The sequence below is a fragment of the Varanus komodoensis genome, unplaced genomic scaffold (assembly GCF_004798865.1).
Source record: "Varanus komodoensis strain SLA01 unplaced genomic scaffold, ASM479886v1 scaffold7_3, whole genome shotgun sequence".
NCBI classification, from domain to species: domain Eukaryota; kingdom Metazoa; phylum Chordata; class Lepidosauria; order Squamata; family Varanidae; genus Varanus; species Varanus komodoensis.
Genome location: NW_025336480.1, coordinates 621,296 through 643,712, shown reverse-complemented (window position 1 = coordinate 643,712; position 22,417 = coordinate 621,296). Strand labels below are relative to the sequence as shown.

The following is a 22,417-nucleotide window of genomic DNA, read 5'->3' as shown; positions in this document are numbered from 1 at the left end:
GACAGTCACGTACTGACCGAGCGATTGACAGGCACAAGCGGAGCCGCAGAAGCATGGTGGCCAGAGCATCTGTCCTTGCCACGCATTGGCATCTTCTTCCTCGCTCCCACACTTGCCGGTCCGCTTGCCTTTGGGCTCTCATCTTCGTTCTCCTTGTTTTTCTGGGAGAACCTGGGGAAGATTCAGGGCTAGGCATACAGCACATGCTGAGTGAGGTTGTTCTCACTCTCTGGATGAAAGCTGGTGGTGCTCCTTCATCCCTTGCCTCCGCATGCCCCAGGGATGATTAAACGTCGTTGAGGTGACATACTGTTGACCATGTCATGATTATCCATGCTTTCGTACCTAGACTATTATTACATGCAATTGAATATTACAGCATGCACAGATCTTGAAATGAATGCGGAATGTGGCCCAAAATGCCACTCCCAGACTTTTCCGAGGAAATAATGTACTGATTTGGGGTAAGCTTTCCTATCATGATTCATGCATAGCTTAAACTGGCCTATAATACCAGATGGCTGAGGTTGCTCAATAAAGCTGCTGCTGGGACAATTTGGACTGCTGTCCCGGATGTGAGTTGAGAGAAACTCTAGGGCAACTTTCCCCACCTGGTGCCCTCCAGATGTGTTGACTTGCAACTGCCTTCATTCTAAGTCACAATGACAGGAGTTGCAATCTAACACACCTGGAGGGTAGGTTAGAAAAACCTGTTCGAGGATGCACCAAAAATCCTTGGCCATAGCGGGCAAGTTCTCATAGATAAAGTTAAACTACGGCTTAGGCAGGCGACTCTGGTGGTCTGTAGCTGGGGTGGCAGGAGGACAGCTGGGCCTGGGGCTTGCTGATGACTGAAGAACCGTGGCAACCAGCAGGAAAGCGGCTGAGGTGGCGTTGGGCCAATTGGCAGCACAGTTCTGAGGCTCCACTGGAGTCTGGTGCTAGCTGGGCCTACTGGAATTACTTTCCTGGGTGTCCAACTCTCTCTCTCTCACACACACACACACTCTCTCTCTCTCTCTCACACACACACACACACAGAGAGAGAGAGAGAATCAAGAGTGTCACAGCTTCTCTGCTTGTCTCACCTTTTAAACTGCTTTTCTTCTAACCTAAAGAACAGTGCATCCAGATGCCATCCTACCTGGCCATACAAGATTTCTGCTGCAGTTTACCTGTGGTCCATTCTTTGTTGAGTCCTTCTGTGCCTGCAGTGTCAACTCTACTCAGTGAACTACCGAGTGGACCAGCACTCACTGTCTTTGGCTAGAACTTACTGGGATCTTCTTGACCCCTTGCCTGTGTGGAAATGTTCCAAGCCAAGTTGGGTCTGAAAGCCCACAAAAATAGACATGCACATCACTTTATGCACATATTATATTTTTATTATTAAAACCAAAATCTTTTTAAATGTTCAACAAAATATTATACAAATTGATCATAATACTTGTGGAAGTGAAGATATGCATTGCTCTTCCAGCAGAATGGCTTTAATCATGAATTTCTGTTAATTTTCTGTTGGCCTTTAAAAACTGTGGTGGTGGTTGCATGAGGAAGGAAAAGGCTGTAATACCACTTAATTCTTATGTATCACAGCTCTTACGTTAACACACTGGGGATGATTTTTTCTAGCAGGGCAACATTTCAGTCGTTCCAACCAAACATTGCAGTACATTGCCTGTGAGACCATTACAATTGTCATCATTCATGGTTACTCATGGGACTGCAGTGAGTAACAGGAAAACTAACATCAACAGTAGCACACTTTTATTTATTTGCTTCATCATTATTGTCATTTCTATTTTTAACAAATGGATGCCTTAAATCCATATATAAACAACATTTTGAAAAAACTGTACTTTCGACACAATTGTAATAACTCATAACAAATGGTTGACAAGTATTTTGGACACTGCGGAAACAGTTACAGTTATGAGCAGTTTTCTACAATGGAGAACAATGACATTTTTAAACTTAAAACCCAAGGCCAAGAACTACCTTCTACACAATGCTTGTAAAATTGCAGAATGATGCAGTGGATCACAGTATTTCTCTTATTATCGTCAAGTTTTTGCTATGAATTTTGCAACTATGAAAAATGATCAGACTTTTGAGCTCCCAAATGTTCACAAAGAACTAATACTGGGCATGTTTAGGCAAAGTTCAGCACGTTTTAATCCCTTTGAACACTGAATTCAGTGGCATATTTAAACCTATGCTTAGCTCTCTCCTAATTATAGCAATCAAAGTTAAGTAGTGCATAACTTTGGCAAGCTTGTGCTCATCATCACACATGAGCTCATTTCCCAGTATTAAATGAAATATTTCTACTACGAATGAAATATTTTCTGTCTTCATGTTTCAGTCAGGCTGCATGCTCTAGTCATCGGTTCAGTCCATGGGTGAGACTTCCTTAACTGTAAAGGGGTTCAGAGGAACAAACAAGCAAACAAACCAACCTGCATTAAGGACCCTGGCATCATCACAGTTAGAGTTCAGCACTGGAAATTGTAATCAGAGGGCAATGGCTTCAGTCTGTTTTTACAGTATACATTTAAAAAAAAATAGAGTTTACCATTAGGTATGAAAGATCCTGCTACCACAATCTCCCATTGCGGTTGAGAGACATGTACTCCACTTGAATCATCAGGCTGGTCCCATAAGGGGTCTGCTGGATTAATGGAGTTGTTATCACTGATCTCAGTAGGAACAGAGGCAGAACCATTGTGCTATTTGGTGGCCGTGCCACAGATAAACCTCTGCTCCTGGCAGGACCCTTTGACAGGCGGAATTTGGATTTCTCTGCAGCAAAACAGGTTGTGCAAGCAGAGGATGAACTTGAACAAACTGTCTTAGTTGGCAGAATACTGGAGGGGGGAATTGTAGTTTTGGAAACAGTGGTAAGGCCAGACACACCGGGGCAGAGGACATGTTCTGGCACACATTGGGATACTAACAGGAAGACTGGTCATTGTTCTCATTGTTGCTGGATACAACCCACTAGCCCAGCCCACATTGTCTCAGTGGGATGCATGAAAAGCTGGCCCTCATATCCCACGTGCAATTGAGGCAGATTCCGGAAGTGAATCCTTAATTTCTCTGGGCAAATCTGATAGCAGGAAAATCATACTTTGCAGGGACTACATGCATGGCATTCCATGAGTTTCTATAAGCCCTGGCTTACTTAATCGGAAGGGTAAAGCAGACTGAGAAAGCAGTGGGTGCAAATAACCATGGGCTGAACTACTTGGTCTTTGGCTCGGTCTTTCTCGTCTGCAGGGCACATCCCTCCACATGCTCAGACAGAAAAAGCCCTAAACTCCCAGTGTTCCCCAGGCAACTGCAGGATTTTATTTTTCCGCATAACCATGCAAAGGACTGTGCACTTTGCCTCCAAGTTCATCTGCAGGGTTGTGGTTCTTTAAATGTGCAGCAGAGACAACCACACCCCCCCTCCCACCATGGCAGAGTGCAGGTCACTTAATTTGTGCAGGGAGGGGTGAAGTTTTGCGGAGGGAGACATTCATGAAGTAGAAGGAGCCAAAGGCACTTTCCCTCCGGGCACCCCAACTTGAGCGTTAATAGTGGAACTTGCAGAGAGAAGCATATAGGAGTCCCTGGCCCCCGCAGTCCCATCCTTTCCAGAATCCTGCAGGATCTCAAATCCTCCGTCTTTGCCTGTTCTAGGACAAAACCCAGAAATGCCGTGCTTTGGTCATCTCTGCACACTGCTGTCGGCTGCACATTTCAGTTCACAGAAACAGGTGCAGCAATAGGCTGCACACGCAGGCAGCAGCTGGCTTCACGTGTTGGCAGAACGGCTGCCGGTGGGCAGGAGGTATTCTGCAGGCAGAGGGGAAGCAGGCCTCAGGGCCAAAGGGGGTGTGAGGTGAAATGCGCAGCTTTATTTAAGAGCATCAGTTCTGGAAGAGGGGTGGGCACTGACAAATAGCAGACTGGCAGCAGGCAGGAGCTGCACTCTTTCTTTCCCTGCTGCCATCCAGAGGGAAATCCCTCCTCTGAAGCTGCTATTGCACTGGAAGGAATCCCCCCCTTTATTTGAGAAACACTGGCCTCGTCAGGCATCACATGATAACACTGGTGTCTCCGCAATCCTCCGTGCAGAACAGGGGACAGGACGGGACTGGACTGGACTGAGAATCCACTGATTTACTTCCAGCAGGATGCTGTTTGTTGGGCAAGACATTACACTAAAGTAAAACAGCTAGAAAGAAACAATATAAAATGAAGTGTGGGCCAATTTCAAATTAAGAATATAGGGCATGATATTCAAAGCTCTTCTTTTGCTCCCCATCCTTCCAGCTTGTTCCTTTTCTGCTCACTGAGGCTGACTTGTGACCTTGGAGAGGCAGCTTATGCGGTTCTTTCTGTGCCTCTGGCAAGGGAGTGGGACAGGGGTGCAGCTTTCAGTGTCTCAGCTCTGAGGATCATGGGACCACAGAGCCAGGGCCCTGAATAATCCAGGGGTCTCCCAAACTATGTTCTGTGGCCATGGGACCGCATCTTGTATTTAGTAGTGGTGCTTGCTGCTTCATTTGCAAGTACTTGCAAGAATGCAGTAGAAATCTAAGGTCTCAGGATCTGTGATGTGCGTGCCCCCTGCAAAACTCCAACGCTGCAGTCTCTTCCACAGCGTAGCAGAAAATATCTGAACAACGGAGAGTGTGCAGGTAGCCTGTAAAAAAGACAGACTCCTGCCAGGTAGCTGTTTGGCAAAGAAGAGAACTGGGGTAGCAAGAAGGGAAAGAAGAACTGGTTGCCAGGATTTGGCCTTCTTGGACTGGAGAGAGGAACCCTGTGCAGAGCACAGGGCTCTCCATTCAGCTACTGATGCGACAAGTCTCTGTGCACGCAGTGCCTTAACGGGGAGCAGGCTGCCTGGGGTCTGCAGTACAAAGCAGTGAATCTGGGGGATTTGGAGGTGGAAAAGCCGGTGGGGCTGAAGCCAGGCAGCGAAGGGTTATTAGGGCCTGGAACAGCCATGGAGAGCATCTCAAGGGCAGTGCTGCAAGGGGAGCGAAGGGGTGTATCCTAGGAGAACAAACCCATCACATCACAAATCCAGTTACACAGAGTTCCATATACGTGTTGGCTTTACAAGTAATGTGCTTTATAAAATATAGAACTATGAATGTCATATTTAAAATATATCTCCATTGCCGATAACAACATGTAATCTGTTTGTAAAAAATATATGTAGAACCTTCCCGGAACTGGACACTTCCAGAAGGTGCAATGTAAGTGAAGACACTTGCTGCTGCCCTTCCATATTTCTTCTGTTCATAGTCAATGACCTATCTAGGCGATACGCTTTCCAAACCTCTCTGCAAAACGGGACATGTGGCACTTCTAGGTAGGCAACCAAGCTCTTTGGGGTTGGTAGTAATCCTTTGTCTGACTTAATCCTTATTTATTTTAAAATGTGTCTTGTTCCCCTTTCTCCTCTTCTCCATAAAACAGGAACTCAAATTAAGAATCAGTGGTTGTATAACTTTAAAACCTAGGGTTATAGTATTTCTTCCTGCACTGACAACCCAGCTAGATAATAGCAAACAGCTGGTTCTTAGTCCCAAGTAAAAAGCCCCATGTTCTAGAGTTCATTCCACTTATACCTGATCACCCTTCCCCCACCCTTCCCCTCTAGATGCATTCATCCCTAGCCAGCAAGGCCCATCTGGTCCAATACCTCTGGAGGGCATCAGGCTGAGGAAGGGTGCTCTGGCAAGACCTCACTGGGCTTACAGAATGCCCAGGCTGTAGCTCTAATCGCTCTCTAAGTAATTGTGGCTGCTATCGGCCCCACAATTAGTGGGCTTACTGAGGCTAATTGGTGAGATTTGTTACTGGGGCTATTGAAAGCACTGGGATTTAAGTTAACTCAACCTTAACCAGGTTTACCTGGAAGGAAACTCCACTGGTTTTAGTAGAGTTTCCTTCCAAAACAAGTTGCTCTGGATGGGAGACTTAGACTGCAGTCCTGGGAATGCAGTTACGTGGGGTAAGATCCATTTTAATGAAGCGAGACTCACTTTGCAGAGCATATGCAAGGATTGTGCTGCACATCACAGCCAGCTTTAGCCAGACGGGGGCCTCGTAGCATGGATGGGATGAACTGTGTACAGTAGGAAACGCAATGCCCAACAGGGTCTTGCTTCCACATGTTCAGCATGCAACTACATTTTAAAACCGTGATTGTCTATTTCAGCAAAATGGGCCATGCTTGCTACAACTAAAAGCTGAAAATAACAAATGTGAAAGGCAGTTTACAACCTGTTAAAATGTTTTGAACCCCAAACCCCCTCTAGTCTGGAGATTACATCTTAAAAAAAAAAAAATCTTGACTCCTAAGTATCTCTCCTTGGGTTACAAATTGGAGCTCTCAACTACAGGGAAATCAAGTTATGTTTAATGTTGGCTCAGGGCTCCAGCCTTATGGCTTTGAATTACGTCAGAAAGATAGCGTGGGTTCCATCCAGGTCAATCTTACTTAGGCTAGACCAGTTGAAATTAATAGGTCGCAAGTTAGTCATAACTAGCCGAGTCCTCTTCATTTTAATGCGGCTACTCTAAGTTGGATTAACATAGGGCACAACTTTTAAAGTCCTTCAATCGTTTAAAGGACCTTTGCTTGCTTTTTTGTTCGAAAATACTAGACAGAACTGAGAGGCTCATCCAGACAATTGGTTCCAAGCATGCCCCTACGGCATTTTGGCTCTGAGCATAGTCCTTCCAATTCTAGTTCAAAGGCAGGGGAGAAACAGATGAGCCATATATAATGGGAGGTTGGACAACTTTAGGAGTGAGATTCCTGTTGCAATTCCTATGTCTTTTAAAAAATCTGAATAATGTACATGCAATAGCAGAGAAAGGGGTGCACCCAAGCCTTCAGGAGGAACTCTAAGAAGGTGGCATGTACTAGTCTTGGGGAACATGTGGCCGAATACACCCACTAAACTCACTCTCCCCACAGCAGCAAGCCCATCTGAAGCAGGAGCAGACAGCCTGCGGCCCCTCAGATGTGGCAAGCTCCATCAGCACTAGCCAGTGCAGCCAATGGAGAAGGATGGTGGGAACTGTAGTCCAACAGCATCAGGAAGCCCACCGCTCTGTATATGGAGCACTGCTGTGGCATAGATGGTGGTAAAAGTGACTAGAGGCTTAAGGAAGCCTTTCCCTGGAAAGTGTTACTTCCAGTTCCCCTTTTGCAGACCGGGTGCTAGTCAGTTGGTTAGAGTCACAGATGGGCTGTGTGTATGCTGGGAATGGAGTTGCATCACTCCTTGCGACTGAGATCATACATGCTAATCAACAGTCACGACCTACAGCAAAACCCCCAAAGTCCTCTAGATTGCAATGGCCTTTGCTAGTATGGGAAATGCATGTGTTCTTCCAGTAGCCATTCACTGCTCTTCATGTGCCAGGAAAATGCAAGATCGCCGAACACGGAACACTTCCTAGAAGGAAAATGCCTGGAATCTGTGCAAGGAAATTGGCACAGCCCTGTATTTGTTGCACAATTTCCTGACTGGGTCCTAAATTAATCCCTCCATTTACCATATCCAATATATGTCAGTATGCAAAACCAGCACAGCCTTTTCTAGCATATTTCTTGCCATCAAAGCAAAACATTAGCACACGGTTTTGTCTCATGATGATACAAAAGGAGTTTCTGCTCACAATAGATGGTTAAGCAAGCCACTGATGCTGTGCTACCATATGCAATCCAGCTTGCTAGAGCAAAAGCAGCAGTAATTTTGTGATTAGCAACAGGATGCGGAATATTGTTTTAATCATTTTAACTTCAATAATTCATAAAACTTTAAGCAGCAGGTCTCTCTGGTCAGGTTTTATTAGCATGCTTCCAAATAAATTCTAGCCTGGGAGGCGACGCTGAGTTTGTTGCATCCAGAGACACAGCTCAGTTTGCGATGGCATACAAAATCCTTGCACGCTGAGTAGGTCCAAGTAGTAAAAAGCTTTCATCAAAAAGGGTGCTGGAGAGAAAAATCTTGACTCATTTTCTTCAGGGTCTTATTACATATAAAGTCTCACATTCCTATGTTGCTCTTCAGGCGCTGTTACATGACATTTTCAAAAAGCTGTAAGGATCTCATGATATTGTCATCCTGGAAATAACAAGGAAATACACCACATATATTTATGTTGTGAACCCAAATGGTTCTGCCAAAGCTGGAGTACTGGAGATGGATGTGATCAGTTTTACAAGGTCTATAATACAGCTGAAGGCAATTTTGACTTGGCTAACATGGCATCCCTCAGCCTCTTTGCATATGCTAGCCTTCCCTAGCAAGGCACCATTCAGATTTGTTTGTTTATAACTCTTTGCATTCCTGACAATTGGCCCTACTAGTTGGGTGCAGAAATCTGCAACATCTGGAGAACAACAAGTTCAATAAGTCTGGTTTATGCAGTGGATCACAGGAGTAAGCAAATTCCCAAATTTGCACAAAACCTTGAGTGTCAACTGGTCCTTTCATGTGACTACTTCTGTGAAAATGCTCTGCTTATACAAACTGCCTGGCCGCTGTCAGGAAGACTGATTGTATGTTAGGCCCCATTATGCATGCACCTTTCAGACACTTAGATAGCCTTCTCCTAACCAGGTCTTCTCCAGATGTTTTGGATTACCTCTTTGAGCATTGGCTCTGTTGGTTAGGACTGATGGGCATTGATGTCTTAAACATCTGGAGGCTACCAGGAGAGAGAATGGTGCATTAGAATATTTCTATGTTATTTCCAGCTTTTCTGGAGAGAGAGAGAGACCTCAGCTCCTTGATGCATGCTTTGGTAACCTCCCAGTCTATATCTCTGCATGAAACCGAATAAGCTCTTTTGAACTGAATAAGCTCTTATTTGAACACCCTTTCGCTAGTTCCATGGCTGAGAGAGCTCACAACAGACTGAGGTGCTGTTCCTTCCTCAGACCATAAAGTGATTTCTTCTTTATGGACACGGTCCCCTGTTCATCAAGATATTCTGAAACATTCTTGTCTGAACTGAGATTCTACGTACAGGGCTGTTCTCTTGCCTCATTGACTTCACGTAATATATACTACGCCAAGTCAAAGGTAAAGCCCATTGCTTACTGAATCCTGCAGTGCAGCTACTTCAACAAAAGATCACCTTTGCCATTCATTTCTCTGCCATTTCTACACTTTCCCTTTGACTGTGCTCAAATAGGTTGGTAGTCGAAAGAGACACTGCAAGATACCTTATATGGAAATGAGTCTTTTGTTCTTGGGCTGCATTTAAAATGTACAACCTGTGCTTTAACCTATGTGAACTGTCTGTGCTTCCACGCATTTTCTTATGTGGAGTTTAATTCTGATGAGGGTTCACATCTTTGCCTGTGTTGTTTGAGTTTGTTGCTGTTTGTTATGTAGTAACAATGTTTCTGCCATGATTTGTGTGTCCGGTCATTCCAGATATATGCACAATTGCTGGAGAAAGACAAACTGTGGGACACCTGAAAAAATGCCCGATACAGCACACTATTTCTGCATGTAATAATCATATCAGTACCCCCCCCAAATCAACTTATGGTCCAGCTTGAGAGACACAGGCAAGGCAAGGCCTTATAATGGGCACATGTGGATGAATGCGTGATAATATCAACACACGTTTAGATAAGCAGAAGCACACCAATTTATACGGCCAAAACTAATTAGCATACAAAATGTTTCTGATTGTGGTTGCATTTCTGCAGCTTTGCATATATATCCACTCAGTGCTGGATGCATGCCCAGTGCTATATAGCGCTGGCCATCTGTCTGTACAATCAGAGACCCTGCTTCTGTTGTGATACGCTATAAACAACTCTGGATGCAGAGTAAACACAACTGCCTGCAAAGGAAGTTAGTTTTGACCGATGGCTGAGATCTCCGTAGCATACACAAGAAGTCAGTTAGAAACTGATGCTCTTATTTCCTTCCTCACATGAAGTACTTTTCTCACTGACGACTTCTCTTTTAACAAGAATGTTACTCTATCTTCTGCCATATTTTTCCAAATGGAAAGGAAATCTAAACTGATATTAATTCCTGGCCATTGTAATTCTGAATCTGGTGATACAAGGATCCCTATTCAGTAAATAAAATAAAGGAAATCGGATTTCACAAGCTAACGGTTAATGGAGAAAAGAGCTGGTCTTGGATTAACTGTTCCACTGAGAGTCCAACTACAAGGGAGAAGCAGCTGCTCAGCAGAAAAGCTGCACATTCTGCCTCTTCACCGGAAAGCAGTGTGGGGAGGAAGGACATCAGTAGGAGCACCGATGCAGACGTGGAGCTAGCCACCTTTCATATCTGCCTCAGCCCAATGTTTGTTTGGTGCAAAAAACAAATATACTTTCTTCTTCTTCTTCCTCTTCCTCTTCCTCTTCTTCAACACATATACCATTGTATCATTTTTTATTTGTGGCTTGCTCAGTTTCCCATACCTGCTATATACCACTCTGCTCTCTGGGAGAAGGAAGGACAGTTTTAAACTATCTTCTAAAATGTGTGTAGCATCTGATTAGATCCTTAAAGAAAGGGAGAGCCATCAATATTGCACCAAATGAAATTTCTAAGTGTCTAGTTTGTCTCTGCTCTTTCTTAAGGTTTCATTTTGATCTGCATTTCCACCTTTATCTTGAGCTTACAAGGTACTTATTTTTAAAAGTTTCACAGACGTAAAGCCATAGAAACTGTGTCATACTAGTTTACACAAGCCTAGTTAAGTTTCCATAGAGAGAATATCTGCATGTTTGCTCATCACTTCTATCTTATGCTTATTTCTTAGGCATTTGGAGGGAGATACATGTGGGTTTGTTTGTTTCATTGCACTTCTCCCCATACGTTTATATACAGAAGTATAAAAATGTTTTAATAAATAAATAAATAAATAAGTATTAGGAAACAAAGTGACTGGCCCACATGACATGCGGGTGGCTAATGTGCCAAGGAGGCTTTTTAACCACCTTGCAAGCCAGGCATCTCCAAAAGCAGTAACTATAACAGGTGCGACGGTGCACTGCAGTGATGCTTTTGCCCCAGTGAATGCAAATACAGGGTAATCTGCTAAGGAAGCAGGAGTAGCCAGGGGGCAGGCGATGCAAGGGGCCCTTGACACAGGCACTGTAGCACTAGGCAGGAATGGTTAGTGCATAGTCTAATTAGTGCATCCTTATTCAAAGAGGGAGGTCCTTGCAGTAGGTCTTCCACCAGCTTTGGCACAGCCGTGCTTACAGAGGCTGGCTGAGACACCACGGTAAGCCAAGGTTGCGTGGGAATGTTGGTTTCTTGTTCAGGAGCACTGTGCTACTGCACGCTACCGAATTGTTTTTGCTGCGACCAGGAGCATCTCGGCAAACCATGGGGCAAAACCTGCGGGAGCTGCAGGCCACATAGCTGGAGCACAGTGGGATGCATTTCGACACAGAAGGAAGTCCCACTGTGCACTCCCTGAGAATTGTCTTTGCAACTGCAGACAAAGAGCCTAATTCATCCCCGGGTACATAGCATGGGAGCTTTCAGGGCCCAAAGCCATTTCCCATGCATATTTCCACTTCATCCTCACTTCTTTCACATATTCCTTCTGCATCAGGCCCTTCTCCATGTACAAACGGACAACCCCATCACTGCAGATTTCAGCTCTGTGTGCAGTTCCACTAAATGACATGTGCTACTTCTGCATCTTGTCTTCCCTATTCTTTACTATCAGTGGTGAAATCCAGCAACTAGGCTTGAATGTTATGAGGAAGGTGAGCCACAATGACCCAAACTGAAACTTGATGTTCCAGAACTCTCAGCATTTGAATGAAGTGAAATCTAAGCTTTCTGGAATGAAATAATCTCTTGACGGGTTTTATTATGGAAGGAATTCTGTTCTTACCTCCTGACATGACTCAATAAACTCCTCCAAAGTTACGACACCATCTTTATTTTTATCCATCTTCTGTCAAATAGAAAAACAAACATTTTGAGTCCACAAGTATGATGTTTCTGTAAAATCTAGCTTAATATTAAATGGATAGCATCCAAATAAAACTACTATTTTGTAGGTACAGATTTTGTTATCCAGATATAAAATAAGTGAAAATATAGTAGCTACAAGTTAATACTGCAGGGATAAAAGCACACTAACAAACAGAAAATTACCTGGAAAAATACTTCTACATGCTGCCTTGGTGCATCTTCTTTCAGCACTGGGTAGGTATATTTGCCCATCATGTCATAAATTGCCTTTACTATATCCATCATTTCCTGGAATTGTGACAATTAAAAGAACAAGGGAGACATCAATTATGGCTGCGGCAATGACACACAGGAGTTTGATCAATCCTCAGTGTTAACTTTCACCAAGAACAAAAATGCACCAGTTTAGTGTGGCAATATCCCTGTTGTGGGTTTTCCAGCACAAATGAACAGCTTTGCTGTGCTTTAGATTTGAATGCATACAGAAATAGTACACAGGTATTATTCCACATTTACTTCATGATTTCCCCCATGACAAAATTTAACAGTTGTGCATTCTGCAAAGCATCTACCCTAGAAAAATATGTTTTGCAACTGCGATCTGTCTGCAAGAACAACCAGCAAGACAGAGCTGATGAGTATGATTGAGACTTCAAAGTTGTGTGTCCAGGCATGATTTTTGCTGGGCCTAATGTTTAAATAGTGAACTGATCTTGTTTTAGAATAGTGAAGCAGTTTCTCTGTCAGGAAAAGGGTCTGCCACTTAACTTCTGCAGGTTAAATTGCTTGCTTCAGTACCGCAAAACCCCCGTTTTAGTTCCACAAGTTAACAAGCATATTCTATTTCCAGGCCTATGTATGATGAAGAATTAGCACAAGGATGGTTTATTAATGCTATATTGTTAGTGAAATATGCAAAATGTGTTTAATGAAATCTGTTGCTCTTCTAAAGCAACACTAACAATATGTTGTTTGCTTGGTTACATCACCAAAAACAATGACGTTTCTCCAGGCACCCTAAAACCAGAACATTTACTATGACAGCAGGTTTCCTGGAGTAGAGCCCACCTTGTCAGGCTTTGGATCAAACACTGTCCCACAAAAGTGTACACATCACTAAATGTGTTAGCCTTCAAGGTTTAAGAGGTGAACATAGCTACTTCCCCTCTGCCTGGACATTTGTCCATAAAATTATCTCTGTCCATTTTACTGGCAGCTGCTTGTGTGGCCATGCCATGAACCTACTGGAATCCAGTGAAGTGAATTGGAATGGTTTCTTTGTGCAAAGTGGCATAATCTCTTTGCAGTGCTATAGTGAAAATAGCTTTTCATGCATTACAGAAGGCCTGCTAGCATTCGTGTAGAGAGAACGGGCTTTGTGTACGGGAATGAAGCAGCCCTCTTGGCTGCAGCCGGAGACTGCTAATGATTCAGGTGCTGCCAGTTCCATCTTTTTGCCCCACTCCAGGATAGAGGAAGTGCAGAGGTCCTGATCTGGCTCAGACCCCTGTGCCTCCTATGTATGTATGTATATTTATTCTAGAAATATTTGAAATAACTAAATAAAGATTGTCAAAGAGTAGCTGGAACTGAACTGCAAAAGCAAAAGAGGGTGGAGAGATAACATGCACTTTGGATCTCCGTCTGCAGTTCTGTGCCCACTGATATGGGAGTGAGTCCGACTGAACTCGGTGGGATGCAGTTCTTCGTCAAGATGCACAGGATTGTGCCATAATGATCAAATACAACACAATTATCTGATTCCTTTGATGTGGCTGCAGGCTTTCTGAACCTTAGCCTGTTCGGTTTCAAAGGAGAACACACGTTCTTTGGAAATATTTCCTGGCACAGCTTGTGGCTCAAAGGAGATAATTAGTTCGTGCAATTTATTGAACATATTGAAGGAGGTTGTTGCCATGAAAAACGGCAGAGTCGTTAAGGACTGAAATGGCCAAGTTGGCATATGGTGTTCCATGCATTGTGAATTTATCTGTGAGACTCATTATTGCTGTGGACATTAATGTGTGGTGAACTTGTTCCCCGTATGCATATTCTTCCAAGGCAACTGGTTGGTGGGATCCCAGTCAGACATTTTGTTCTTTCAAAGCTTTTCCTCAGGAAAGCCATACCCAATGCACATGTTACTTCCTGTTGTTTTGTAAGATACTTTCCACCCATTTGTCTCTGTTCCTCTTAAATTTCTTAGTTCTACAGAAATGTGTTTCCTATGGAGGATGTGCTCTTGCCAAAGTTAAAATACTTCATTCCTATTGGTTTATACAGGAAAGAGATAAGCGTGAGAGTCATTAGCACATATGGCTTAATTTTAGTGGCTTGCTCTCGCATCTACATCTGTGCCACTTAGAAGCTTTAATGGTTTCATTAAAAAAAACCCCATGAAGCTAGAAGCTCCCCACTAAAAGTTGCAGCTCCTTGCTGTAACTCTCCAGTGAAAGCATTTTTCTAGCCTTCTCAAACTGATCATCATCACAGTGTCTGCCTGTCCATCCATCTGCCTGTCCATTCATCTGTCTGTCTGGAGGAATCGTCGCACCAATATCATGAACTCCAGGTATATGCATGCAAAATGGATCCTAGGCCTATGCATCTCAGGAGGCATTGCTTTTTACTACTCGTTATATAGGACACATTAATGTAAATGCACCAGCATGTTTGAAGCCTGCACTGCCATCTTGAGTCAATAGATAGCAGAGGTCTCTCAGCAGCCCCTAGCTTTGCCGTTGCTACATCTGACACTGGGGCTTGGGGGAGAGGGCCAAGGGCCAGTTATACCACTGGCCCTTCCTTCCTTGCTGTGCTACAGAACCTGCCCTTGGGGAATTCTAGTGGTACCCCATGACAGAGCACATGACTAGGGGTACCAGGGGTCATGTTTTCACTCTGATTGCGTATGTGCGATGTGACAGTTGGTAATATTGATTGGAAGCTTCATGGTATCATTAATTGTTCTTCAAACCTATGTGAGGGATTTACTTAATAAACAAATAAATGTACCTGGTCATTTGTAGCATTGCCCTACCATTTGGTGAGATTTCTTTTTCTTTGTATTATTGTTTCTTTGTCCTGCGATAGTCCAAAACTGTAATTTTTGCAAAAGTGAGGGACTGGCCAAACTCTGCTCTGTTGTTGCAGGAAAGCTCCCTACAGTTCCTTTCAGGAGTGGGAAAAGAGCAAATCATTCTGTACTGGCACGGAAATAGTGTTGCCTCAGTCTGTGTTTTGTAGGAACAAATACTGTGTTCTTTCCCATTTAGAAAGGCCATTCGTAATATACACACCTACCGCTTCCTTAACTCTTATCAAAAGCAGAGCTCATTGTTCATCTCTTCTCTAAAAAGGGACACGAGTAGCTTTGACTCAGGGCCAGCAACAGCTGAATAGGCAGCACACAGCAATCTCACATGACATGTTTTGTGTCAGCTATGCCAGGCATGAATTACATTTTACAAGATGAGCCAACCTCCCCTCCCCTCCCATCCCTTTTCCTAATTTGATTAGATATTGATATTGTAGACAAGCTCACCTCCTTGTTTATGTAGCCATCCTTGTTTATGTCATACAGATTAAACGTCCATCGTAGCTTTTCATGAACGGTCCCTCTCAACAGAATGGATAACGCTGTCACAAAATCCTGTTGCAGGGATGGGAGGGAGAATATAAATATATTTTAATGGAGAAAGCACGCTTTCTCTGAGCCTTCCTGCAGATGAATATATATATATTCTAAGATTCATGTCTTCACTTTCCCACCGGGAGTAAAGCCCCTCTGTACCACCAGCAAGGCCTTTCTCCATTCGAAGGGCACTGCAGTGTGACCTGGGGAATCTTCCCACCAGACAGCTTGTGAGTTCTGCTGTCTACCTAACAGGCACAGAGGCCACTGGCCAGCCACTGACATGGACTCTCAGAAACGGCGGATGTGTCTCAGTTGGCTTTGCTGTGCATTTGCCACTGTTCGCTGCAGTTGATTTTGTATGTTTTGTCAAGGAGCTTGGGATCAACCATCCCCAAGAATGTCTTAATTGGCGCACTGAAGATGGGTAGAGATACACATGGCCCAGACTGTTTTAAACACAGTGAGACTGCTGTGGCAGTGAGTTCAAGGGGAGATCAAAAGTAGGAAAGACAATACCATAGACATAGATGTACAAATAGCTATAGATACAGATATGATCAATCGCTGTTGGCTATGTCCTGCAAGCAGCCAGAGTTACAACACTTTTCTTCACAGAGGGATAGAAAGCCCAGGGTTTAGAATAAGAAATAGAAAGATGATGCAGAAATAATCAGAACCAACTATGATTTCTTTACCTCAAACTTCACGGATCCATTCTGTGCTGTATCAAATGCGTTAAAGAGATAGTGAGCGTACATACTAGCATCTGAAAAACACACAGTGAGCGTACTTTAAGGCTCTGTTACAATAATGCAAATAAGCCTATGTATAGCTGATCTGAATGTTCTCTAATTTCACTCTTTCATTCAGAAGTGTATTGATTTATTTGATTTTAATGCTAATAGTTCCTCCAGCCTGTTCGTTCTTCCATTTATTTTCATGGCTTCCTGCTACTGTTCACAGCGTCCTCCCTTCTTGCTCCGCTTCAATGGCCATCTTTTTTCTCTTTGCTCGATTCCTTCTCAAGTGATTCCAGTCAGTCAGCAACTACATCTGTAGCCCTTTCAATTTCACGGATAAAGTCTCAGTCACTACAGGCAAATGAGGCGGAGGGCAATTCTTCTCATACAGGTTATAAAGAGGACTACACAGCCAATCAAGGATCTCAAAGCAAGGATTTCCAGAACTAACTGGGGCAGACTTTTCTGCTGAAAGGCTTCTAGAAACAGTTGCCACCCTGTGCCTAAGGCTCAGTTCTCTACATATCTGCAACCGTATCTGACAAATTTTAGAAACATGAGAACTAGAAGCCTATAGAGTCAATTTAAGTTTAAATAACCATTCTTTAATTTCTTGGAGGTGCCTGTCAGCCCTGCTTTCCAGCCACTCTGTAGGGAGATCAGTTCCCTTTAGCATCATTTAGCACGCATCATTTCATAGTGAAAGGCGGCAACAAGCTGCTACAGAAGAGTAGCTGGTTACAGTCTGCTAAGCTACCTTCTCTTTCAGTAAACATGCATTGCACAAAAATTACTGACAATTCTGTCTGACTTGTGACTTCTGCAATTTGAGCTGTGTCTCATAGAAGAAATGGCCTTCACTCACCCCCGTGTGGGAAGAACTGTGCATAGATCTGTTTGAATGTTTCTTCATTAACAGCTCCACTGGGACATTCCTTTTAAAAGCAAGGTGTAAAAACAGTTAAGATTTAATTTGCAATATTACCTTTGTAACAGATACAATCAAAGGAAATTCTACCTATTCCCAAACTCTAAAATATTATGGTAATTCTGCTGGATGAGGGCACCCTAAAGAGGTTCTACGTTAGAACTGAAGGAAATCTCTTTGTGGGGTTTCAAGCACTCTTTCCTGGACATACCATCATGTTTCAAAAGGGGATGTGCCAGGGCTGACCATAGCACCTGAATATTTGTAATCACCATTTCCCTTTGTTCTTTTTTTAAAAATCTCTCTTGATTCCAATGTCAACCCAGATAAGTGAGTCCTAATGTGAGCACAACCCTCCCCCAATTTAAAAATTCCAGTTGTGGTTAACAATACTTTTGTAAGTGCTCATAGCTGTGGAATAGGTTCAAGAGCAGCATTTTATGCTCAGATATTGAAATGTCTTTGGGGCAGAAGGTGCTTTGACATTAGTGAATGAAATGAAATGAGAATTAAAGTAAATCCTTGCTCCCAGATGCCACCTATTAACAAATAACAAAGTTGAGGTGCTAGGAGAGAGAGAGGCTTTTGAACAAGTAGACAAGAAGTTCAGTCTCACTGGCGTTAAGCACTATTAGTTCCTCTTGATTTTATTGGGGGACTTAATGGTATGCTTAGCCAGGAGTCAACAAATGTTCTTCAGAAAGGAGACAGAAGAGAAAAAATATCTCTGTGTGTAAAAAAGCAGCGAAAATCATAATTATGCCCTGATACTTTGTACACTGGAACATTTCCCAGTGTATTTGACCCATTTCCCCATATAGGGCACAATCCTATGAAGTTTAGACAGAGAAATGACCTACAACTCCCAGCAGGACCCACTTTGGAATGAATAAATTACAGACCTATTATCATGTTACCATTTATATTCTGTAGTTGCTTTATCAAGTTCTCATTAATGCTCTCATTTTCTGTGATTTATTAGTAATCCTGGTTCCCCCTATGCCTTACTCAAAGGGCCTTTCCCACATAGGGTGGCTATGTATTCTACTTTATTTCAGGATGTTAGATGAAGGTGTCCTCTGCCTGAAGGCTACAGATAAGTCCACTTAAGGGACTTAACACCCTGAGGGCCAAAGGAGACAGTGGTTTAAGTCACCCATGGGATGCTGCCTTGCATTACCCTGTGTACCTGTCTTGCAATGACTTACAATGTGCGAACCCAGGCGCCTGGGGCTCTTTGAGGATTAGGCAACCCATGGCATGTTTTCAGGTTGTTTGAGGCTTCTCTGACCCCACCCCCCAAAGAATCTCTGCTTTCTGGGCACATAGACCTGCAGGTAAATTAAGCCACAGGGGATCTTTATGTCAGCAAAACTAGGAAAGTAAATAGCTGGTGATCTGGATCACAATCCTCGCATGGGGGCGGTGGGGGGGGTTATATTTTCCTCCAAGTAGGGGCTTGAATCAGTTAAATTCATATTGCAGCTGTGGGGGGACTGATCCAAATCAAGCACAAGGAAGGTGCAGTTTGCGAAGCACCCTACCTCCCCCTGCTAAGGGCTGAGTCTGGATTGCAACCCCCGTTCCCCTGCCACACACACACTTAAACACCAGGAGTGGAGGAAGCCCAGCTGCAAGGTACAGCTTTAAAGCTGACACCTGCTTTGGCCATAAGAAGGTAAACCTTGGGCAGTGAAGTTCCCAGTCTATAGCTTTGCTTTGGCAACAGCTGACTGGGTTGGTAAAGCAGTCACCTGGTCATAGTCTCCCTTGCTAGGTATTGCTTTTCCAGTTAAATAATGCTAGCGATGATCTCTGAAGTGGCATCTATAACTGTTCATTGGAGTACGGTAATTTTATCCGTATCCTCTTCCGGTGAGGCATTTCCTCCTGCCGATGCGCACACTGCCACCCTGTCACCGTGTGAGTCTGGCCCACGGTGCCCCTTCCATATGCCGCCAGTCCTGCTATAGCAGTAGTGTGTGCTTCCTTGCACCACTGAAATTCTTGCTGCTCCCGGTGGATTACTTTCCCGTAGTTCACTGAGATCCCTGGCAAGATTTTGGACAAGGTCCTCTGAATACCAGAAAAGGCAAAATGGCCACAGATCAGCTAGATTTTTCCTTCTGGTGGCTGGACTGCTTTCAGACAGAACTGCCAGTTCCATTTCATTTACACCTAAATGGCCACCGTTTTGTTCCCAGGCAAGAATGCTCAAGAGGGCTCATTAGCAGACTAACTGAATGCAGCTGACTTTCCTGATGAAGCCAAGCAGGTATGCCCCTTAGTCCAATTTCTATACCAGCCAGTACGTTCTCATGCAATGGGGCCATCCTTGGTGTCTGCTCATTGTGGATAAATAAATCATTGCCATCTCTTTTTCTACCATATTCTTAACTCATTGCATCACAGTGAGTAAAGGAAAGCCATTGAGTGTATGATCACCTGAGCCTATCCATGTTCTCATTTTCTTGAAACCCAAAACCTTTGAAAGTAATGAGAGTGTTGCAAATGAACAGGACAACACAGAACTGTTCTTTTCGCACTCCCAGCTCTAGCAATCTCTCTTTATTTCGCAGCAAACCCAAGTGGTAGCCCATGAGAATAATGAACAAGTGTGCACATCAAAGGGAAAGCAGCAAACCACAAGGTCGGGTTCTTAGTTCTTTATTTTGCAGACCACATACCCATTTCATTCACTAAAATTAGCATTACACTGAAACTCACCACAAAGAAACCAGTATGCTTCCTCCTAACTTGAAGGTAATCTATTCTGCTGGTTGGTAATGACTTCATTTGGTGCCAGAATACAGGCCTTTATAATTGGGTGGCCTATAAATAGCATTACGTAGTTTCCAAGACTAGTCTCAGGAATAGACCACTTCAATGTGCCCGTATGATAGGGAAGGGAAAGATCCCTTCCTGCACTTAGAAAAATAGAATCACAGGGAGAATGGTTATAATCCAGATTGTTCCTGAAAGCTTAGCTGTTGGCTTGACATTTTTAAAGTAAGGCAACATAAAATATGAATAAAAGCCAACCTCTGCGCACAGTGAAGCTGTTACCTTTTATTACATGCTTTTGCCGTTCATCCTTGAATTGGTTCAAAGTGAGCTGAGACCAAACAGCAGCTTAAGCCTGGGGTTTGATCCTTACTCCAGATGGGCAGGCAACACTCTGTCTTGCAGAGGTGATCCCAGAACTCAGAGCTGCTCTCAGATAGAAAGTCTTGGCACAATTCGGTCAAAAAGCAGGAAGAAGGGCCAAACAGCAGACCTTCCTTTTAACAGTTGTAGCATTCTCATTTTTACTCTAGAGTAAGCCCTTGGAGGAATCAGGCTTGGGGCCTTAGCATAGCAGTGCAGGGAGGTTAAGTTCTGTATTGAGCCTCCTGCATTTATATTGCAGTAAAAATTTAAATATACGAGAAAACCCATAGCAGCTAGATAGGAATCTAAGGCAACATCTGTTTTGCCCTGTAGAGTAAATGGAAGGTACTCGTAGAAAGAAAATAGGGCACCGCGTCTTTATGTGTGCCTTTGATTGTGCACGGCTGTCCCTCTTGTGGAGTTCACTATTGACAAGTGCTGGACAACAGTACCCCTGCCCCACAAATCAGACAGGAAGCCGCACCCCAGGCAGGTCAATTTCCAAACCATTCACATGATAACTCTGTCAGGAGAGGACTGTAAAAATGTCTGCTGGAGCTTGGAGGGTAGCCAAGAATGAAAAACAGTGTTTTATCTCAGATAAAAGCTTCACATAAAGTTAGTCTTACCTGGGGGCATTAGACTTAACAGTTATCAATATACTTATACTTACAGATAAGTACCCCCTACCTCCAAAATGCGGTTTAGGATCAGTGCTAACTTCTTGCAGGCCTTTTGAAACTGGAAAGTACAGAAATTTAAAGCCTGCCCCTTGCTCTTCTTCTTTCCCCCGATTTATATTTTTGGCAAGCAGGACTTCCCTGAAGTTAGAAGGCCCTGGTGCTGCCCACACAGAATATGCATTTTGCAGGGAGCAAGATTAATGCTGAGAGATTCCCCGTGCTGCATTCTTGGCCAGACTGCAGGGTTTCATTTGCCTACATGCTTTTTAAAGCAGATTTCTGCCATGTAATAAAGTGTTAGGTTAGGGGCACACCTGTGGATACCCCTAATTAGGGCCCGTCACATTTGGTTCTTCTTATCTTATGCTGGGCTTACAAAGCAGGCCAACATGATCTGGAAGGCCACACGATTCTTTGGGGTCCCAGCTTGGAGATCCTAAAATCTTGGATCTGGGACTTGGAGAGCTCATCTGAGTGAGCACTCACCTCACCACCTTGTAGCCAGTATGGACTGTGTTGGCTGACCTCCCGCCCCCCCCCCCGCACCTCCCGTGGTCGCAGCTGGACCTGGAAGCGGGGGAAGGGGCACACTAGGGAACAGGACGAAGGGAAGGCTGGGGCTGTGGGGGCAGGCTGACTCTAATCTGCACCCCAGCCCCTTCCTTCACCAGAACGAAACCTGGGGATGCTGGGAGCTGTAGTCCAACACAACTGAAGGGCAGCAGGTTGGAGAGAGTGGTATTAGTGCATTTTCAATGTTTATATCTATTAAAGTCCTCTTCAAGTTATGGCCATTTCAGTACAATCCTCAACAATGTCATATTCTTACATTTTTGAATCCTCTGTAAAGCACTTGGAGTTCCTTCTTTGTGAAATTGGTTTGTGCCTCAAGTTGTTCCAGTCCTTCAGGCCGATAACATACTGTGGTCATTTCCAATTCATCTTCAATTTTGTCTAAAAGAAAGACAAAAATGTTACTTGGGGCCCCATTCTTGTCTTTGAAAGTGATGGAAAGAGTTAAATATAATGCCAGTTAATCTTGGAAACAATATTAAAGGCAGATACTAAAATGTAGATGCATATCAAAGCAGTTCCATTACAAATAAGATTAAAACTAAGAAATAGACATATACCTCACATTCCTCTTAAATATTTACAACTTATATTTGCTTTCAAGAAGTAAACAGTTCTTGGGATTGAAGACATTTCTAAACTCCTTCAGATGCTTCAAGCAACAAATCTGTTTGCCTAAATTTAGACACACTGACTTGCAAATATTT

General features: G+C 43.6%; 1 protein-coding gene across 1 annotated transcript in view; it reads right to left on the bottom strand.

Annotated features, from left to right (window-relative positions):
• Positions 1-7,989: 7,989 nt before the first annotated feature.
• The window catches only part of LOC123035792 (Kv channel-interacting protein 1-like), an 86,812-nt gene continuing 72,384 nt past the window's right edge, over positions 7,990-22,417 (bottom strand). The window contains exons 2-8 of the mRNA XM_044454384.1: positions 21,967-22,091; positions 17,242-17,311; positions 16,332-16,402; positions 15,544-15,651; positions 12,183-12,287; positions 11,917-11,979; positions 7,990-8,147 (exon numbers count right to left, since the gene is read on the bottom strand). Of these exons, the coding sequence (XP_044310319.1) occupies positions 8,100-8,147; positions 11,917-11,979; positions 12,183-12,287; positions 15,544-15,651; positions 16,332-16,402; positions 17,242-17,311; positions 21,967-22,091 (590 nt within the window). The 3' untranslated portion in view covers positions 7,990-8,099. The remainder of the gene's footprint in view (positions 8,148-11,916; positions 11,980-12,182; positions 12,288-15,543; positions 15,652-16,331; positions 16,403-17,241; positions 17,312-21,966; positions 22,092-22,417) is intronic.